The sequence below is a fragment of the Xiphophorus hellerii genome, chromosome 9 (genome assembly GCF_003331165.1).
Source record: "Xiphophorus hellerii strain 12219 chromosome 9, Xiphophorus_hellerii-4.1, whole genome shotgun sequence".
NCBI lineage: Eukaryota > Metazoa > Chordata > Actinopteri > Cyprinodontiformes > Poeciliidae > Xiphophorus > Xiphophorus hellerii.
The window spans coordinates 13428002-13449024 of record NC_045680.1 but is presented as its reverse complement, the minus strand read 5'-3'; the positions used below and the strand labels follow the sequence as shown (position 1 = coordinate 13449024).

General features: G+C 39.1%; 2 protein-coding genes across 6 annotated transcripts; one reads left to right on the top strand and one right to left on the bottom strand.

Annotated features, from left to right (window-relative positions):
- The first annotated feature begins 1066 nt into the window (after positions 1-1066).
- Positions 1067-10452, top strand: tab3 (TGF-beta activated kinase 1 (MAP3K7) binding protein 3). 5 transcript variants are annotated; one of them, XM_032571750.1, is made up of 8 exons: positions 1068-1256; positions 1914-2085; positions 3201-4209; positions 4318-4449; positions 5682-5842; positions 6250-6343; positions 8356-8439; positions 9596-10452. In XM_032571750.1, the coding sequence occupies exons 2-8, from the start codon at positions 1984-1986 to the stop codon at positions 9733-9735; spliced, it is 1722 nt and encodes a 573-aa protein (XP_032427641.1). In that variant the 5' UTR covers positions 1068-1256; positions 1914-1983; the 3' UTR covers positions 9736-10452. The 5 variants fall into 5 exon arrangements, with proteins under 5 accessions (XP_032427640.1, XP_032427642.1, XP_032427641.1 ...); XM_032571748.1 differs by having other exon boundaries at positions 1929-2085; positions 3201-4449; XM_032571747.1 differs by having other exon boundaries at positions 3201-4449.
- A 16-nt stretch (positions 10453-10468) lies between these two features.
- On the bottom strand, positions 10469-20022 carry tmem47 (transmembrane protein 47). The gene is made up of 3 exons (XM_032571752.1): positions 19581-20022; positions 12691-12831; positions 10469-12601 (listed from the first exon to the last, which is right to left on the bottom strand). The coding sequence occupies exons 1-3, from the start codon at positions 19804-19806 to the stop codon at positions 12423-12425; spliced, it is 546 nt and encodes a 181-aa protein (XP_032427643.1). The 5' UTR covers positions 19807-20022; the 3' UTR covers positions 10469-12422.
- Positions 20023-21023: the final 1001 nt, after the last annotated feature.

Below are 21023 nucleotides of genomic sequence, written 5' to 3'. Positions count from 1 at the left end.
ACTGCTAAGTGCTCAGCTGTCATGGGGGAATAATGAACTCCACCACAGAGCAGGTGCTCTGTGATTCACTACCAGAGATAAACTCAAAAAATCTCAAAATAGTTCTAAATTATATGCTAAAATGATATTCTTCCAGATGGTAAACCACACAAATAAAAAAATAGATCAGACATTTCTAACTGTCTTTTGATAGGCAATCTAACTCTGACGAAAACATCTGACTTGATAAAGCCACTGGATTTGTCTTTACCCTGGTTCAAAAACTGTTCACAAGCCTAAAATAGACAGAGCTATTTTTGCACCTTTACATTGTGACAGCACATATCACTGTGTCACAACCAATCCTGACGTCATACACACACAGATTAAGATCACTCTCACTCAACTTGTTGTCAACGGTTGGTGTGAAATGTGAAGCTATTATTTACAATAGTAACTGAGTCATTGGTCTGTCTTCATTTAAAAAAGAGCACATGCACAGTCAAAACAATGTTTGACGGAATGTTCTTTAAAGAATTCTGCAAAATTAAATTTTTTAGAAATTTATATGAAAAACACTTATTCTTTAGTTCTTATATAGACACATATATATAGTGTTATGTGTATATATGTAGCTTCCTGTGAAAGTTTTTTTACTTGCTCTACATTGTTGGCATCAATCACGTCAATTTGAACGACTTCCTGGTTTGGTGTTGTGTCGAAAAAAGCGTCCCTCCCCTGAAAATCCCCCATTTCGCCAAAACACTTAGTGCATTTGAATGCCCAATTTTTTTTTGTATTAAGCATGAAAATAAAGTTTTGGGGTTCTAATACGTCAGGCACCAGACAATTTCTTAACATTATGGTAAGACATCTGCCTTAGCATTGTGACATGGAAAGATAGGCTGTCATATCAATATAATAGATAAACAAACAAATAAATAAATAAATTCTAATTCTAAATAGTGAACATTTTGTAAATCGGGACTCCGCAGCTCTTAACATTATGAATAAGATGTGGCGGCGCGTTTGTAACGAAGGTTGCTTTTAACTGTAGGACGCTTTTTGCGGCGTCACACCGGGAAATCCTGACATTATCGCGATAAACTGACTGCTATGCAGTTCAGTTGCAGGGGCCTGACGCTGGAATGCGAAACTACAAGTTATTTCGCCGAAACAAACAAACTGAAAAACATCTCCCCTTGGTTTCCGAAACATCGAAGCGTCCCTCTGTAGACAGCTATGGTTTTAAACGTAACAGAGACTTTTAACCAATGGTAAGTTTAATGAAATCGTTGACTGGCTTTAGCAGAGTTAGCTGGTCCATTAACAGCCGGGGGACTGAGACAGCTGAGCAGCCTCAAGTTAGCATTAGCAAAGTTAGCTGCTTGGCAGTTTAGGAACTGAGTTAATCTTATTTAAAGAGTCATCCTGTTTAGAGGATTGGACTGCTAAATTAGTACAAGGTGACATTAGAAAATCTCTCAGGAATAGTAACTCCGTGTCTCAGTGCGACCACGCAGGACACAGGTGCGGCTGTTTGTTTGGGTGATGTTCCGGAGGCTAACTGACGTTGATAAGTAGCCTGCTAGCTGACGGCGGTATGTCGTCGTTGCCTGGTGCAAAAGTATGGCGAAACAAACAGAATGACAGGCGCCTTGCAGTTCTGCATTAATGTGAGTGAATATGCACAAGCCTTGCTTAAGTTGTTCCTGCGATCGTAATGAACTTTAATTTTTCACGTTGATGAAATATGTGCATTCTTGTTATTGACAGTTCAAGCTTGCTATGCCCCTTAAGGACTGCTTCTCTGATATCTGTAATGACATTACTGCTGACACATAGGGTGTGTTTGAAGCAATCAGTACGCCAACAGGTTTATTGCAAGCTTTTCCCTCTGACATGAGAGTTTGATCACCGTTTTTATCGTTTTGCCTCTGCTTCTTCAGGGGATGAGACGACGCATGCACCTTTGGGCCCTTTGACTCTCTGTGTGGGTTCAGGATGGCGCAGGGAGGCTCTCAAGTAGACTACCACATCCTGCAAGACCTCAAGCAGCGATTCCCAGAGATCCCAGAGGGAGTAGTTTCTCAGTTCCTTCTACAGGTAAATGCACACTTCAAATGGGTATGAGCTTTTTCTTAAAAAAAAAAAGAAAGTTGTATTATTGCTTTTCTGCACCTACAAAACCTATTTGTCATAGAATATTTTTTGCCCCAACAAATTTCTTTTCTCTACAGTATATTTAGATGTGTACTCTAGAAAGCAGATAGATTTGTTCAAATGAATCATTTTGACTTAAAGCTGAGTATCATTCATATGCATTATACCATATTTTTGCTGGGTTGTGACATTTAGATGTGCTTCTAAAAAGATGCAATTTTGTTTTTTGGCTGTCATTTTCATTTATATTCTTTTACTTGTAAATAAGTCCCAAATGACTTCAAAATAAATCAGAGGTGTAAATCTAAACTGTAATGACAATCTGGTGGTTGCTTACACATTGTATGACAAATATTTGGCTTATGAAATTTCACAGTTCCTTTGTCAATGAAGAAATAAAAAAATAAATAATTTAAAAAAAGAAAAACTAAATATGTCATTCTTGTTATATTAATGCAGCTATACTTTAGGGTTATATGCTAAGATTGTGGTGAGTTTGGATAGTTGCCAATTGACTTTTTTATCTTTTGTTTTTATAAAAGCAAAATCTTTGTTGTTAAAAAGTATGTAAAACTAAAAGTTCAATTTATAAACAGAAAGTAAACTTTTTTGAGATGATCCACTGGCTCTTACATGGCTCTGTGTTCTATCTCACAGAGCCATTTAAGATGTAATTGCCAAATAGTCCTCTTTTACTTGAAAATTATTTACTGAAAACTATGAGAAATATGCAATATGTAAATAAATAATAATATCCTTGTTTGCCACTTTTCTCCATTTTCTCCCCCATATTTAACCCACTCTTAGTTAGTGTAAGGCATTCATTAAAGACATTTTATTGTTGCAAATATATGTTCTTTCAGATTAAATAAAATATCCACTAGTATGTAGTACAGTATAATACTGCAATCTCTCCAAATAATTTGGTTTCATAACCACTGGTTACCATCTTCTAATTCCTTTTATTGACCTGAGCTGTAAAGTTGTTGGATTAACTTTTGAACTCTGTTATTTAAGATCACTGAAATGATCTTAACTCAGCATTTTGACTCTTTCAGAACAACAATAATCTGGATGTTTGCTGCCACCTGCTGTCCCAGGAGAGTAACAGATATCTCTATGGTGACTTCCATCACAGTCCGGAGGAGATGCGAATGAGTCGAAACCACATGCTACACATTAGCTTGGGCTATCCAGGTTCAGAGGCTGGAAAATCAAACGGAGGAGGAGCGGGAGTGGGGCGCTCCTTGGTGCACAGCACCAGCGACGGTCACATTGACCCTCAGCGGCCGAGCTACCCTGAACCCCTGTCGGCTCCCGCCACCATGGCGCCCTCCCCGAGTTACAATCCTTTTTTTATGAACGATCAGAGCCGCTCATCCAGCACGCCCACGCCTCCTCCCACAATGCAAGGCATGTCCCCCACATATACTCCAGTTCCACGCTATCCTATGAACCCTATTTCTGTCACTCTTCCACAAACTATACCTACAGTCCATCAGGCTCTGCAGATTCCTCCAGGGCACTATGTTAACAGCACCAATAGCACCCTGTACATTCGGCCCTCCCCCTCTCAGAGCCCACAGCCAGCTCCCTGGCCGTCCCCTGGAGCTCCCGTCTACCAGCATCAGCAGTCACCATACAGTACCCCCACATATGGCTCCCCTTACAGCTCACCTCAACATCAGGTCCAGCCACAACCACAACCACAGCCTCAACCTGGGCACCAGCAATACGTCTTCCTCCCCATTAGCCCCCCAAACCTCACAAATATGCCCTACCATCACCAGCAGCAACCTCCGCCACAGTACAGGCCCTACCAACCGAAAACCGCTCTCACAAAACAGATAGAAATCGCCCTGGAAGGACAAAGACCTCGCAGCAACTCGCCTGTTCACACCCCACACTCCCAGGGCTCGCTTTACATGGCAACAAGCCCCTCACCTAGCTCCCCGTCGCGGCCCATCACGATCGGCGGACCCCCTGGACCAGCGACTTTCCACCCGGGAATGTACTTGCAGCACCAAGGCAACACAAGGCCTCGGCAGGCGTCCTCACCCCAGCCAGGCCAGTCTGCCTATACCTTTAAAATTAAAGTGTCCCCTGGAGGCCAGGTGCAAAGACCACCCAGCTCACCACCTGTCGCTGAAGCTGAGTCTCTTCTCAACATTGTAGATCAGGGTGCGCACAGCGCCACCCCAGCACCCATCCTGCCCATCTCCGCCCTGCCAGGGAACATCGCCAGTCAGTTTCAGCAATTACCCCGACGCTCAAGCTCAGCCTCTGATGACTATGCCTACACACAAGGTAAGTGCATTAATTATGTGTTATTTTTTTATTATTTGTTTTTAAATTTTCTTTCAGTCCATTTGAGGGTGTAAAGATTAGAGATGCACCAGTCAGTCAACCAAGAGTGAAGTTAGAGGATTTTCCCTTCATTGCTTCTAATTGATGGTTAGTTGATCAAATTCTGAAAACTTTTCTGTGTTTTTAGTGTGACCTCCAATGTACACTTTAACATTATGACTAAATACGTCTATTTAGATTTTTGGTCAATAATTCTGTTTTTCCATTTAACTCTTTCAATAACAAATGGTTTAATGAGTCATTAAGGCCTTCTAGTAAAACAGTAGCATGAACAGGAAATTACCCAAAATTGAACAACAAATAATTTTCAGTTCAAAGCTGTGATCTGTTTGAGTCAAACTTTCTAAGGTAGCAGCTGAAAATGCAACAAAAACTTTTCTCTGAATTCATAATTCTTACTTGGAAAGTTTGCGCATTCAGAATGGTGCAAGTTGCAGATGTTTTCATTAAGCAACACTTCCAATAGTTTCTTTTTAAACCAGTGCTCCATGCAATGCTCTGAAACCTATTTGTAAATATGTTGCTTTAGTGTCTGAAATAGAGATGCACCTATGAATCATCCAGAGGTCAAGTACTGAGAAAAACATTATTAATTGTTTTTTTTATCTCTTGATTACATGCATCAGAACTCAGAACACCTGCATTTTCCACTCTGTAAACATGGCTAATTTACTTCTAAACTTATGAGCAAAATATTTAGGCAATTAAAAATGTATGTAAAATAAAATCGGAAAAAATGCAGTTAGAAGGCTAACATGATGCAACATGATAGCCTTGTATTTATTTCCTTTCGTTCATTTTTTTTATTGTCATTATCAAATTGTAATTTTAAAATTCCCTCTTGCATTTACTTAAAATTATAGAAGTGTGCAGTGTAATCTTTGCATAATTTTTCAGTTTGCTGCCTGATATTTAACCCTTGAATTCTTAAGTTGTCTGAAGTTAAATGATTGAAATCCAAATATGTTTTGCTAAGCAATCTTTTGAATTTCTCCAGAATGTAATTGTTAGCCTCCTCTAAAGCTAGCTGTGCTGTTTTGTATGGCATGATTTGATTGTGTTGTCATGTTGAAGTACCAACAGAGCACTGAAGAGAGAAATGGCTGTAAATTAAACAGCATTCCTCACTCCTGCGTTTTAAACATGTTTATAATTGATGTCCATCCCCACAGCTCTTCTGCTCCACCAGCGGGCGCGGATGGAGCGTCTGGTAAAAGAGCTGCACATGGAGACGCAGAAACTAGAGCAGTTGAAGACTGATGTCAATAACATGGAGTACGACGCCCTCCAAAGGCGTTTTCGACGGGTCAACTCCACACATCTTGTTCCCAGAGTAAGGATCGCAATATGTACAGTGCCTTAAAAAATAATTGTCCCCCTTGCTTTTTTTTTTTGTCAGAATTTTTCAGACCACCAAACAAATTTGATCAAATTAAGATCATTTGAGTACTTTCCAAAGCTTGTTTTCCAATAATGCTTTATTTTATCAAGGGATAAAAGCAAATCAAATCAATTTATTATGTGCCAAAACAAAGATTAGCCACTTTCCTCATTCAAATTCACTCAGGCCTATTTCCTGCCAGAATGCAGCAGTATCCAAGAAATATTTCTGGTCATCATAATAAAAACAATCTATAAAATACTTCATATTTTTAATAAGAAAATTTTGAAAGTTGGATCGGGAATATGAAATGTTTTAAGGCGTATCTAAACTGCCCGGGATGTTTTCATTGACTGCAGCCGGAGGAGATTACCCGACTTCGAACTCACAACAGACAACTGCAGATTGATATTGACTGCACACTGAAGGAAACGGATCTGCTGCAGTCCAGAGGTAGTACACACACGCGCACACACTGGCTTAAACATAAACATCTACATAAATAACATTTGAGTGTTTATGTAGATGAGTGTGTGTCTAATTTATTTAAGTGGGCTGATTCTAAAAGAACCAAGCATCAAAGCAGACAGAGTTGGACTTGAAATGATGGATGGATTCTGTTACTCTCTTTATAGATGCAGTGTTTAAATGGCTGGTTGCTCTGTAGCAGAAAACAAGCTGATCCATAACCGACCCCCCACCCTGTCAATGCTCAATTTGGTTAATACAAAACTCCTGTTGATCCTAACTGATAGAAGCAATAACTTTTGTGTGATGAGTAGAAAATTACTTTCAATTTCTTGTCTATTTATGTAGCATGTTACACTAAAAATATCCTGTTGCTACTCAGTCATCAGATTAACTTTTATTTTACCGCTGCTAAAGTTTTATTTCTGTTATTTGGTTTATTTAGTAGTTGCACTTTAAATTTAGATAAAATCTATAAAATGATTTATGGTTTAACCTCACTCTGAAAACAATGTCATCATAGTTGTTAATGTGATGCAGTACATCACCTCACACAAATATTCAGACCCATTTGTTCACATTTTGTCACATTCAACCAAAGGTTTCAATGGATTTTTGTGATGGCCCAACAAATGATAATCACACCTGTCCAGGATTGTTGTTCATTCACTGATTACCAGTTTTGGTAGCTCTGGTAAATCCTGGAAAAAAATATTTCATAGACTACTAAAGACTTGGACTGAGGTGGAGACTTATCATCTTCCAGGCCAACAATGCTAAATCAGGGTTTCCCTCAGTGTATTATAAGCCTGGTGGGCCACCAGGCTTTACTTGTGCCCCCACCAGGCTATGCATTGTTTATTTATTTAAGTTTTTTAAAATATTAGCATTTTTTAAGACTTTATAGTTGGTGTTTAGGTATTAATCTTCCAATTTTTCAATCACACATAATTATCAAGTGATATTTTCAAATTTCCTATTAGTTTTACATGTTTTAACTCAAAAATACGACAAGCCGCTGGATGAATGACTGCCTTAACACCCAACCCCCAGGCTTAAGTTTTCTGGGGGAAACCTTGCGAAATGTAAAACCAAAACTATGATGGAATGGTTTAGATTGAGGCACATTCATATTAAAATGCCCTAGTCAAAGTTTGTATGTAAAACCAATGGAGAATATGTGGAATGTGTTTTTTACAGTAAACATAAAATCTGACTGAACTTGAATTATTTTACAAAGTAGAGGGTAATGTGGTTTCCTGGTTTGCAAGCCTGGAAGAGAGATTTTCAAACAACCTGCAGCTCCAAATGCATTGAAAAGTGACTATGCAAAGCATTGATTGAAGGGGAGTTATTTAAAATAAACTTCATTTAAAATAATATTATATAGTGTTTGATATCTTCCCAGTCATGCACTATTTTCTGTTGGTATCCTCCAGTTCCAATAAAAAAACACCGACATTTATTGTAGTAATGTGATGAAATGTGAATGCTAAAGGGATAGAAGTACTTTAACAATTACTCTAAGTGTAAATGTACAATTGTATTTTTTTTCAACCATCTTTAATGTATTATCAGTCTCAGTCAAGAAACTTGGCTTAAAGTTTGCATCATGTCAACAATGTGAATGGCTGAAGCTTGTATTTTTTTACTTTTTGATTTTCTGTTCAAGTTATAAGTAATTTCATGCTTCTATTTCTGATTTCATTATGTGCTTAACCCCTTAACTATCACCCCCAAATTGCTAACATGTTATCCAATGGGTCCATGATGATACTGGTGTCCTTGTGACAGTTTACATAACTAAAAAGAACAAATAATTGATTTAAATAATACAATTCACAGCAAAACATTTTTTGCCTTTTTTTTTATGGGCTCCATCTTTTCTGAAACTTTGCAGTGTGGACAGCTTGAACTGATCTGGTCTGACTTTAAGGTGTAAGTGACACTCAAAAGTAAACAAATCCAAACTCTTATTTCTGTTTTTTTCTCTACAGGGAAGTTTGACCCAAAAGCAATGAGCAACTTCTATGACAATATTCAGCCGGGTCCGTTGGGTCCGACCAATCCTGGGAAGAAAGGTGAGGAACATTTGAAACTATTAGTGATAAAGGCTTTTGAAACTAGATACAGTTTGATTTAGAATCTGGCACACTTTTGTTTACGAGTATCTTGTTAACCCTTTTTTTAAATTTTTAATTTTTTTTTTTTTTAATTGAGTTTATTTGAACATTAATGTTGCATTGAGATATAATATCTCTTCAGCTAGAATTTCATGGTTAAGATGAGCTGAAAAAATCAGACAAGTTAACACAATGAGTATAACACAACAAATACCCAAGACATGTAAAATAATAAGCATCAAATGGAAACTACAGTTCAAAACAGCGATGCTCTTCTACTAAAGCTGTTTGTAGTAAATTGTTTGAAATGAATAAGTGAATGTAATAAATGAAAGTTAGATATTCTCTGGAGATCAGAGCATAATTGAAGAACCCAATTCTGTTCTGCCGTCTGGAAAGTGTGAAATTTGATTCAAGTGTTTTCCAGCTCTGGATAATTATGAACAAAAGGAAATGGAGATATATCTGCTTATTTCTGGTCCCATCATCTAAAACAGTGTTTCCCAACTCTGCTCTTCTAAGCACACTGCCCTGTATGTTTTACACGTATTCCTGCTTCTTCACACCTGATTCAGATTATTGCTGTTCAGTCCTATTAATCAGTCATTAGTTAAAGTCAGGTAAGCAGGGAAATGGTTATTAAACAAACAAGTAGGTCAGTGTGCCTTAAGGACCAGGAAGAAAAACACTGATCTAAAATTCCTGTACGTCCCTGCAGTGACTGTGGTTTTTGCAGGTTTTACTCTTATAGCAAGAGCACTGCAGAAATGTTTGATGAACTTTAGTCTATGCTTAAAAAAGATTCTGGAAATGTATAACCATAGCTGGATCTAAATGTATCCCAAGATTATTTTAAAAAGTATTTTAAAAAAATTGGTCCCAATATTGACCTTTGAGGAACACCTGTCCTACTTCTAATGCTTCAGAGTTATAGTTATCTGCTGCAGTCTTGAATAGTGTTTGCTTGAATTTATCTCTTGATTAATTTATCTCTTGATAAACATGCATTGAGTTGCATCCACTGAAACTCTTGGTGTATGTGATGTTTTACCTGAATTAGGTGTTTTTGTGCTTGATGTATTTGCATTTTTTTCCTGTCGTTTTTTTTCTTAAGAAGGGGAGCAGGCCTCCAAGCCGACGCCTCAAAGAGACGAGGATTTTGAAGGAGCTCACTGGAACTGTGATAGCTGCACCCTCCTCAACCACCCTGCACTCAATCGCTGTGAGGCGTGTGAGATGCCACGCTACAGCTGAACTCGGCATGGCACTGCGTCGCCCATCCCTGCCCTAATCTTTGCAAATCTTCAGACACCCTGGAGATTTGCTCAGAATCGACTCTCAGAATCTGTCTTGATGTCTGCTCCTGTCAATCGATATACAAGTTCCCCTTTCCCCCTTCTACCTGCTGAGGAAGAGCCACTATCTCCCCTCTGATTTCTTCTCCTCCTGTCCAATACTGTGCACTATGATCATTGTTTTCTTTGGTGGATCATGAATCTCCTGGCATTTGTCGAAAAACAAAAAAAAGGGGGCTGGAAAAGGTGCAACCGCAGCAGTGACGGGGACAATGTGGTTTCTGGATGGAGGAGAAGCGGCTGTGGTTTACTTAGGGAACATTCCAGGCAGGGGAGAGTGACTGCCCTGTTTACACTGTGCCCATTACTGAACTCGGAAAGGAGGCGCATCCACTTTAATCCAGGACTTGTGTGTTTCACAATGACAGCGGAACAATGAACGAAGTGGTATGTAAGTTGTGACAAATGCGAATTGTAGATTGTACACTGTATCCGGCTCCGTGTGGGAGCTCGTATCACTGAAAGAACACTAAAAGACACTTGCATAAAAAGTATGCGCTTTGTACTTTTATGCATATTATGCCACCATGTATTATGTGTTCAGAAGATGTTGATTTCCTGTGCAAATGCCTCAACTTGCTGTACTTAATAAAAGAGCTGATTCTATGTGACTTGACGACACAAAACCGCAATTTCTTTTGATTCCTGAACCAAACTTTTATTTTTCCTCCAGTATGCCTTTATTATGTTGATCATCAGAAACATTGCAGCAAACGGTAGTGACATGCACATGCTCTCACTTTGTGAAGATGAAGCACCACGAGGTTGATCATTGCATTAGTCCTCACATCAAACCTGCTGCACGTTAAACTCTGTTACTTTAAATACAATTATTAACCCCCGCTTTAATATCAAACTTAAATATACAACTTTCCTCAACTCCAGTGACTTTTCTCCTTGTTATCCATTTTTGTTGTTACATTTCAGCAGAGTGGGAAGATAAACAAGCATCACATGGGGAGCACTGTGAGCACATGCTGAGGAGCATGATCACCCAGACTGTGCAAAGGTTTTCCCACAGGGACAAAAATCAAAGTTGAAAGCATTTTCAGGGCAAAACTTTTTAAAAGTTAAGTTCTAAGATATATTTATTTTTGTGTTTTAAGATTTTGTAATTCATTCTAAGACTGAACCATAAAAAGGGACTTGGGTTTTAGACTTTAGGAACAAAATCTGGGTATTTGGTTATGCTTCATTAATTTCAGGGAAATTTAATCAGAGTTGTAGGCAGGAAGAAGAATCTCCTGTAGCAGTCTGTATCAAAGTGGCTCTGAAAAATGCTCTGACTGAAGAGATTTTATAACAGTCTCTTAAGAAAGTTTTAATTGCTTTTAAAACCAAAGGTATACTTTGTTTTATTTTACTCTAGATTTGTAATTTGTTGTAAAACTGAAATATAAACCGGACCTCACACCTTTGCCTTATTTAAAGACCAACAACATCCTAAATTTTGTTGGTTGGTTGGCTTATACTGATTTGGTCTAAAACCTTTTTGGAATAAGAAGAGAATAAGGCATCACTACTGTAAATACTTTCTGTGTTTAGTCAAGTTTAGACCACTGCTCTTAAGAAAAGATTGCAGGATGTTTGTGGTGGCATTTTCTATAAAATACCACTAAAGCCTGAAACTTGATTAGCAAAAGCCAAATACTTTGTGTTGCACCTAAACATTGTACATTTTAAGAACAACCAGAGAAAATTTTGTTTTGTTTATTTTGTTTGTTTTTTACAAAGTGTAACTTCTGCATATAGTGTCTGAACTACTGGACCAAATTTTAGTCATTCTTGAATTGTTTTCAGAGGCCATAAATTGCCCTTGAGCCGCTGTTTGGACACCCCTGATTCAGACATGTATTCACTCAGCAAGCATGGTAATTTGCCATTTTAATTCCCACTCTTCTAGGATTGCATACTTTTTGATTATATTACATATAGTACAACAGATATATTAAAAAAAATCTAAACAATATTGTATTGGAAAATTAACACTGCCACTTTGTGCTAATAATAACCCAGCAGATGTTTCTCTGACTAGAATCATATAATCAGTAGGTGTCTGTGGAATGTTTTCTCTGTTAAAATAGCCCTTAAGAAAAGGTTGTTTAAGGTCCAGCTCGGAGCATCTCTGGGGAAATGTAAAATGTTACCCTGCCTTCCTCACTTTGTCATCACCAGGATATAACTTGAGCAGGACGTCTTCCTCCCTACGCTGGCCTGAAATCACTGCAGACTTTTCTCTGTCCTGACTACTTTATTATTCCACTGTTCCATATTTTCTGCTCAAATCTACGACCCACATGAGCTGCACATAATTATCTGATTAGTGACATTATCTCTCAAAATGTCTTCTGGCTGGGTTTGAATTTCTGCTTTGGGTTTGTGGTTTAGGCTATTAATAAAACTCATGGGCATCTGTCCAGGTTAGGGAGTTCACAGCATCAAACAGAAGAGGTTAGTACAAACACTGTCAACAAGCGTTTTGTTTTTTCCTGTTTTACAACTGTGGTTGTGCACTGGGGGACAGAGAACGTTTATTAAACGACAGCATGAAAACACTGTGGGGTTTTTTCCTCCCTTGTGACATTTTCAATAGTAATCTTCATAGTTCTTGGGGTTCAGGCAGTAGAGGATGGCGCCTCCGAAAGAGAAAATGGTGGATCCCCAGGCCAGGCCGTAGCCCCAGTTGAACTCGTGGTACACCCTGAGGCTGACTGTTTCTATGAACTTGATTGGGAACAAGACCAAGCTGCAGACCTGAAGAACCACTGTAAAAAGCAAAAAGAGATCAACAATGAGGACAAGGAATAAACACGCATTTGAGATGGTCACTATAGTCGTGGAGAAACGGACTGACCTGCGGAGAACAGCATGACGGCCACGGGTTTGTAGCAGCGACTCCTGGAGCCGAAGCACAGGGAGACCAGAGCCACGAGGAAAGACAGCAGGGTGAGGGCTGCTCCTCCAAGCAGCAGGGCCAGCGTGGCGATCTGCCAGTCTGAAACCAAACACAGGGGCAGAAACATCGGAGAACATCATGAAACCAGTCTGAGATGCATCATGACAAAGGTAACTCCAGAGTAATGTTCGTCTAGTTGAGGGAAAATAAGTAGTAGTCCATAGCAGTGATGTTAGGGTCAACATGACTCAACAATAATCATGTTATCTACATAAAAAACAGTTGTTTGTGTTGTGAGGTCTCTCCTACTGTCACAAATGTAAATGGTTAAACATGCAAAAACACAAAATCTCAATAAGAATTTTTGATCTAGTTTCTAGTGCAAATATTTGCAATTTAGTTCTCTTGATATAAGACAAAATTAACTTGCACATAACTTTTCGGCAAGAGGTGTGAGCTTGTTTAACAAGTACTTTTTAATTAATTAAAATTAATTAAGGAATTATTGACTTAAAAACAAACTCCTATATTGTACAGAAAAATTGATTGTTAGTTTTGTCTCATTTCAAGTGCATTAAGATATTTGAAATTTTGTATTTTTCAAGTGCAGCTGAAACAGATTTGGATTTCTTAGCAACAAAGACTTCAGTTGGGTCTGAAATGAAATAAAGGGTTTATATGTAATAGTACCTAATCCTCATTATTAAGTAAAATGTAGGATCTGTGATGCTGTGTGTCCATTTTTTATTCTTCTAAAGCTCCTGAAGCCTTGCTTGGGTGTCTGACATCATAAATTCATTCAAATGTCAGAAGATTTTATACACAAATTTGGGGAAAAAAAGAAACACAAATATGGTCAACTCTCCTCTACCACTAAACTGAAAATGGGTAATCATTGGATCTTTTCACAGGATAATAATTCAAAACATATGACCAAGTTCAACTTCTTCCATTGCCATCTCAGTATCCAGACTTAAATCTTATATGAAACTTGATAGATAGATTGAAGATAAACAAGTATTACAGTGATAAGATAATATAATAAGATAAGATAATCACGTGATAAAGGCTCACTTTCAAAGTGAGCCAGAAATGTTTTCTCCACCTGTGTCAGAAAAGCAGATTACTCCATGGAGTTGAGGTGTTGGTAAATTACCACAATGTAAACAAAAAGTATTTCTGGTCAGAAAGTGGGTGGGCTGCACCGTCTGAGGTTCTGTCAATGTCCCAACATGTTTTCAATCCAAAGCCACTTGGGTTCAATGACCAGTGAACTTAAGTTCACTGGTCATTGTGGAGTGGAAGTGAACCACTCCACAGACAAGACTCCTTCTGAGAACAGCTCTCTCCAACTTGACAAAAAACAAATGCGTCTTTCTTTTTACTAAGCACAGATCTCAGCACTTCAGTAATGACTGCCAGTGCAATAGGAAGGAAAAAGTGATTCTGTGAGGTGGCTGCTCGGATAATGAGAATCCCTCCATCGTCTCTGGCTGATGCCAGCACAGCAGCGTTCTCAGCATTTCCACTGACATTCTCTCCCAAAAAAACACTCAGCTGGAAATAACAGCCATACCAGAGTTTTGAGATTTTTCGCATTTTGCACATTTAAAACTAAAATCTTCAGTGTACTGTTGGAGGTACTGTTGGAATTTCATGTGATAGACCGACACAAAGTGGAGCATAATTATGAATGAAAATCATTATATGGTTTTCAAACTTTTTTTAATAAATCAAAATCCGAAAAGTGGCATGCATTTGCATTCTTCTAAATAAAATGCAGTTCATCAAATTGCCTCCAGGGCAAGATGAATGAAGCTAAATACACAGCAATGCGAAGTAAATCTGTTGGAAGTTTCAAAATAGTCACTGAGGACAGCAACACTTTCCAGACAGCAACCCCAAAGACAAACACTCGGCTCCAATGGAATGGTTTACATAAAAGCCCATTCAGAATGGTCCAGTCAAAGTGCAGACCTAAATCCAAATGAGAATCTACGGCAGGACACTCCCATTCAGTCTGACTGAGCTGTTTAGATAAGAAAATACCAGTCAGAAGATGTGTAAAGCTGGTAGATGTGCCCCAATTTCATGCTACAAAATGGTAATTCTGGACATTGAATGTATGAATTTACAGCAAACTTTTCTTATTTATATTGTAAAAATCTGAAACCTATTTGTCATTTTTCTTCAGTTGGTTCTATTGGTTTTAAGCTTCAGACCACAGTTTTTGATTTAGTATTTAAAACCTGAGCTAAATTCAAGCATGCGTTTGAGATGCAGGTTTAGTGTTTTAATGAGCCACTGGAGACAGGCTCAGGTTTGTTGTAGATATAATGTTATTGTTTTATAGATTAGAGGTCTCTTCCTTTACTTGTTGCTGTGTACTCACGGAAACAGGAGGTCAATACGTAAACATGAAGAGGATATTATGGGGAGGAATCTGATTACACAGGAGGAAATCATTTAAAGCAGAGGGTGGAGCAAAGACTTGACATCAAAGCACAGAGGCATGCTCTGTAGACATGAATCAGTTTTACAATAGGTGAGAGCGTTCAAAGACAGTAGTTTGAATGGGCTTCATCTTTTTCCTGCCTTTAAGGAGTCCAGGGAATTAAAAAAAAAAAAAAAAAAAAAAAAAAAGATTGAGCCTTGCCAAGAAGATTTCCTCTCTGTTGGGGCAGAAAATCATCAAAACATTCACCAGCAGGAAGAAAAGTGGAGAGACATAAGCTGCTTAAAGTACAGTTCCCACTCTTTTTGGAAGGGGACTTTAAACCAGAGGCCAAGTAGCTCAAATATAAACAAACATCAGCTACTTTTGACCAAATATGGTCCAGGATTTGGAGGTTATAAATGGGCCTTGTCACCACAGGATGTTGGAAGGAGCCCACTTCTTGTTACACAACTCACAGGGACCCCTCAGTGTTCGCTGCCTCTCACAGGAAATAAGAAGGGGTTGAAGTGACTTGACCTACGGTTGTCACACAGCCTCCGCTGCTCTAATATCGTCCCTGGGTCAGCTCGGTGCCATCAGCCCGCGGTCGGTTTCAATTGGCCGGGCTTTATCAGTGGGCTTGCGAAAACATCAGGATGCAGAAAGTTTTCTCATGTCAGATTTGGAGAACAGCCTGTGTTCTGAGCAAGAAACACAGCCAGATTTGGGAGTGCTTAAAGGCTCTGATGAGCAGGAAGCGCCAAATATTAATCTGCGCCCTGCGTGATGACAGATGGAAAAGGAGATACCATGCATGAGAAGATCAGATCTGAGTTTTAATTACGCTTCCCGTGCGTGCATGTGAAGTGTTAATTGAGAAAAACCTTCGAGGTCTCAGTTCAGTCTCTTTGTCTAAGGCAGAACTGTGTCACAGAAGAGCCCCGAGTATCTCATTTCACTTTAAACACCCGCTTTGTCTCAGATCAGAAGGATGGAGAATCCAGAAAGTGCTTCGATCAGAGTCCCCTGGCTCAAGCCCTTTGCTGCCACCTCAACCAGGCCATCACTGAGCTGTGACCATCCTCAGAGAAGAGATAAGCTTCCAGAAATGGAATCAATATTACATTATTAATGTGCTTTGCCTTCACCCCCCTCACTGAGCTGGACTGTCTCACGCGCTGGCGCCACAGTCGTCCCCTCATCTCACACCAGCCTGGCATCGACACACTCTGCTCTTGCATGACTGCTCCACATTCCAAGCCCAATGTCGAGCCTCTCCGGTTTAAACATGACCTCTGACCCCACCTCCCTGTCTATCTGTGTTATTGTGAGAGAACTATACAGTGGAATTGAGATACATACTTACATACCTCTCTGTGAAAAGAAAAAAACTTCTTTCTTAATGTCTGTTTCAGTCCGTTAGGATTTGCTTAATGATAAAATAATGCCATTATTATTCTTGTTTTCTTGAATTTTGTCCCATTCCTCCTGGCAGATCTAGTGTAAGTGAGTCAGGACTGAAGGTCACTTTGCTCACACACACATTTTCAACTCTGCCTACAAATTGTCTCTGGGACAGAGCCAAAACATTGGCTTTAATGTCTGTGTTACTAAATTGGGTTGGTAAGATTATGGTCATTGTCCATTCGCAAGACACATCCGCGCTTAATCCTCACTGATTTTGGAGATGTTGCCTTAATATTTCCACATGATGCTTTTTTTAATCTTGTGTTTTGTGAAGTCACCGTTCCTTCTTGAAGCAAAACACACACAAAATGAGGATGACCAGCTGCATTGTTGTTCCTGATGAATGGACCGTTACCTTTATCAGGCCACCGGACATGACTAAAAAAAATTAGGTTATTTTTCTTAAGTGTATTTGCAAACTATAATCCATTTGTGTTACTTCTAGAGTAATTGCCTCTTCATCCATGAGTGGCCTTACAGTCCATGTTGTCCCAGGACTCATTTAATGGAAAATGACACGCTGTTACAAGATTAAACAAGTTTCTTAATTTGTGTTTGTTCTGGTGTTCAAACACACATTTTGCAGCAGAACTCATCTTTGGGACATAAAACCTCATTGCTTCCTGAATGATATGGGAAAACATTTCCATTATATTTATGCTTGCATATACTATACTATATAATATACTATTTGGAAACTGAACCCAAGGATGTGGCTGATTTGTGAAGATACAAAACTCTCCTACTGATATCTTGACTGATTTAGCTTTAAGTTTCTCTGATGTCACACAAGAAAAAAGTGTGTTTGAGGTTTTGCCTTAAAATGCAAGCACAAGTGTGTCTCCAATTAACTAAAAATAATGCGAATTAACCAATCTGGAGCTTGAAAAGTCATGACAAAGTCGTACAGGGTTCTCTAAGCCTTTAAAAGCAAAAAAAAGAAATCTGTGTATGTAAAATTCTGGCATTGAAGAAAGTGATACAATTCTCAAAGTAATAATCATTTTTGATAATCCCAAGAGTAGGGTTAGACTGAATCAAAACATCATGCTTCTTTTTGTAAGGTGTATTGACATATCTAGTTTCATCTGTTCAGATATATTTCAAACCTCTAACAAACAGCATCTTATTGTTTTTTCCAGGTCACACAGTGACTCATAGATCAAGTTCAAACACATCTATGTGGCCAGATGCTGTTTCAGACTAACAAGATTTAGTTAATGCCCCAAGCATGACACCAAGGAAAATATTTTGGGGGTGGAGTGGTTTGAGAAGAAAAAGATAGAGGAGAAGGGCAGCTGGTGATTTCTGGGCCTCAAATCAATAATTCTTAACCAAGCACAAGCTTAAGGAAAAAGGAAGTTTATTGTGTACATTCACTGTGGCATGCTACTGCTGAGAGCTGACACGGAGGCTGCGTATCTTTATGTGGCACCAAAGTGCACTTTGTCTGCGCTGACAGAGGAACGGGGGCCAGCGTGACCCATCTCAGACAGAAAGAAAACATTTTGTCAAGCTAACAAAAACACGATTCACCGCGCGGCACGCAGGAGAAGCCCAGAGGCAGCGAAGAAAATGAAATATTTATAGGTAAACAGGAGAGCACAGGCAGAATATGCTAGACAGTCTGTGGGTTTAAAACTGTATAAACCAATGTATGCTTTACTTGTACGCATTTGCATTTATATTTACATTTACATTTACATCTAGCTTACAGGATGATAAAAAAAAAGTCTGTTGGTGAACAATGTTACAGTCTGAAAAATGTTCCTGGAATAAATTTAGGCTTCTTGCACATTTTAAGAAGTAAAGATGGGAGAATGGAGGCAAAAAGTAAGATATTGTTGAAAAATAAAGTTTGCCACAAGCCATGCAGAAGACACATGGTGGAAGAAGGAAAAGATGCTCTGTCAGATAAGAACAAAACTGAGATTTGCTGACATAAATATACAATGCTCTGTTCGTGTCTAATACTGCACAGCACCACAAACACACCGTCCTTATGGTGGTGGTAGCATCATGCTGGGGCGATGCTTTATTTTGATGGGGAAAGGGTCAGAGATCATGAGAAAATGAATTGAGCAAAATACAGGATGATCCTGAAAAACTGGCCCAAGGCATAAGTGGCATCAAATCACATATTAGCATTGACATAAATACAACTATAAATCATGATTTCCCAGCATATTTTTCAATCAAAAACAGATTAACTTTATGCTGAACATGATATGAGGTAACCCATAAAATGCTCCCAGACATAACTCAGAGAGGGGACTCCATGAGGAAGAACCCTAAAAGGGACAAAGCCAGCTTTTCTGAAGTGTCTCAATTGTTTCCCTGGTAACTAATCTCCAGGCATCTGGATCTCTGGGGAGCTCTGTTTTCTGAGTTGCCCTTGCTCCTTGGCCGGTGGAGAAACCCACACAAAGGCTTATTTTGTACGCAACAAAAGGCCAAATGAAACCCCATCTGGAGCGCTCCTGGTTGGGAAAGATTCCCACTTCATTCTGCGGTGCAATGGGGAAACACTACAGCAAAAAGAGGAAAAAAAGTTCACAAGAACAGATAGAAAACTACTGCATGTCTCAAGACTTGCACTCAGGGGTAAAACTTTGATTTCTATAACTGACTGTTTTCCGCAATACCTCTTAAGTTCTGCGGTTTAAGTTAAGTAGGCAAGAGTTAATTATAAAGTAATTAACATTTAGCCCTCTTGTGGGTGATGTTTTATAATTTCACACACAGACTAGATTGGTTCAGCAGTGTTCTGACTGCAGGGAATCAGGGATCCTTTGTTGCCGATGCACACATTTAAATATGAATGTGGGTGTCTGCTGCACCGACATTTCTGTCATTTAACAGCGAAACACTCTAAAAAAAACAGAGCTAAGCTGGTTTAAAAACTTCCAAAGAACATTTTGGACCCCACGTGCGTCTTTCTCACCGGCGGCCAGCGTGCTGCTGCAGGACCAGTCCACGGAGCTGACGGGCTTCCAGCAGGACTCCCACATGGACAGGTAGTATTGGTCCTCCGCCGTGACCCACGCCGGGCTCACGATGGCCCCGACATCCAGGCAAAGCGCTAGGAAGACGCACACCAGTCCCACCAACTTCAGTGGCGTCAGCCCCGACACCCGCACCTCCTCTGTGCCGCTCGCGGATGAAGCCATGTCCCAACAAAAGTGTCTGGTAACTTCAAACGGAAAAGGGGAGTACAAAAAACAGCAACATTTGTGAGTTTGTGTCTTTCCTAAAGTCCATAGGGTGAATGATGTTCAGGTTGTTTCAATACTGAAACCCCTGTCCGTGGCCGCTCTGTGTTTGCAGGATGGGGAGCCGCTGTTCACTGACTGCGCGTCCCGCTGGTGCGCACAGTGCGCTCTGCTGACAGGACGGCGCAGCATCATATCACTAAAACACCATGCTGCACCTGCTGGGTCCTAGTGTCTGGGATTATATGTGTCTCTGTGCAGCTACTATTACTACTAAAACATGCATACATTTAATGCCAACATGATCGAATGAAAAACAAATGGAGAAGTCAAAGTAGCATAGATTTAAAAAGTTTTTTTTTTGTTTACAGCTATTATAACTGCAACCTGTTTCCGTATACATTTTTACAGAAGCCATTTATTTTTTACATTTTATTGTTTCATTTCTATTTTAAGGTTTTAATATTCTTGCCTTCAGATTAGAGACTAAGTAAAAGAAAAATTATGCAATAGCAATATCAGGGTTTGCAATATCATGATTACTTTATTTTGTTGGCTATTTTATTTAAGGTATCAAACATATAAATTATGCCACCAGGGTTGGTGTTCCTTTTGACCTTCATGCTCTAAGTCAATGTGTATTTTATGGCCATATTTTAGTTATAAAAGGCAAAACTAAGGATGAATAAAAAAGTGTTAAGTGTCACAACAAAAAGGTTAAAAATTGAAACCTTAGTAAACAGGGAAACAAATAAAAGAAAGAAAGAGTGAAGAAACAAAGAAAGAAATCAATAAATAGTTATTGCCCAAAGTTTTAGACTGACATACTTTCTATTCTTAACAAGCTTTTCTGTTTCAATCTTGTTTTTGTTATATTTTTTTGTAACAGTGATGTGAAACATTTAGATATTGCTCTGCTTCAACACCCGAGTCAAACAGTTGTTTGACAACCGACAGGTGTCACTACCTGGACTCTGCTGAACATGACTGCATGTTGACGAGATAATTCAACCATTTGATTCAGATCTATTGGGGCAGGCAGAGAGTTGAACTTGCAAAGCACTTAAGTTTGACATCCCTTACAATATTGTGAAGTTCAACAACGAATATAATTTGAATATCAGCTTTATAGCTCAAGCCTCAACGATTCTGAAGTCTTGGACATTTTTACACCC

Coding starts and splice junctions, on each gene's coding strand:
- tab3 (XM_032571748.1), top strand. CDS start 1,984: ATGGCGCAGGGAGGCTCTCAAGTAGACTACCACATCCTGCAAGACCTC. Junction 2,086..3,200: donor TTTCTCAGTTCCTTCTACAG/GTAAATGCACAC, acceptor TGACTCTTTCAG/AACAACAATAATCTGGATGT. Junction 4,450..5,681: donor TGACTATGCCTACACACAAG/GTAAGTGCATTA, acceptor CCATCCCCACAG/CTCTTCTGCTCCACCAGCGG.
- tmem47 (XM_032571752.1), bottom strand. CDS start 19,806: ATGGCTTCATCCGCGAGCGGCACAGAGGAGGTGCGGGTGTCGGGGCTG. Junction 12,832..19,580: donor CAGCAGCACGCTGGCCGCCG/GTGAGAAAGACG, acceptor GTTTGGTTTCAG/ACTGGCAGATCGCCACGCTG. Junction 12,602..12,690: donor CGTCATGCTGTTCTCCGCAG/GTCAGTCCGTTT, acceptor TGCTTTTTACAG/TGGTTCTTCAGGTCTGCAGC.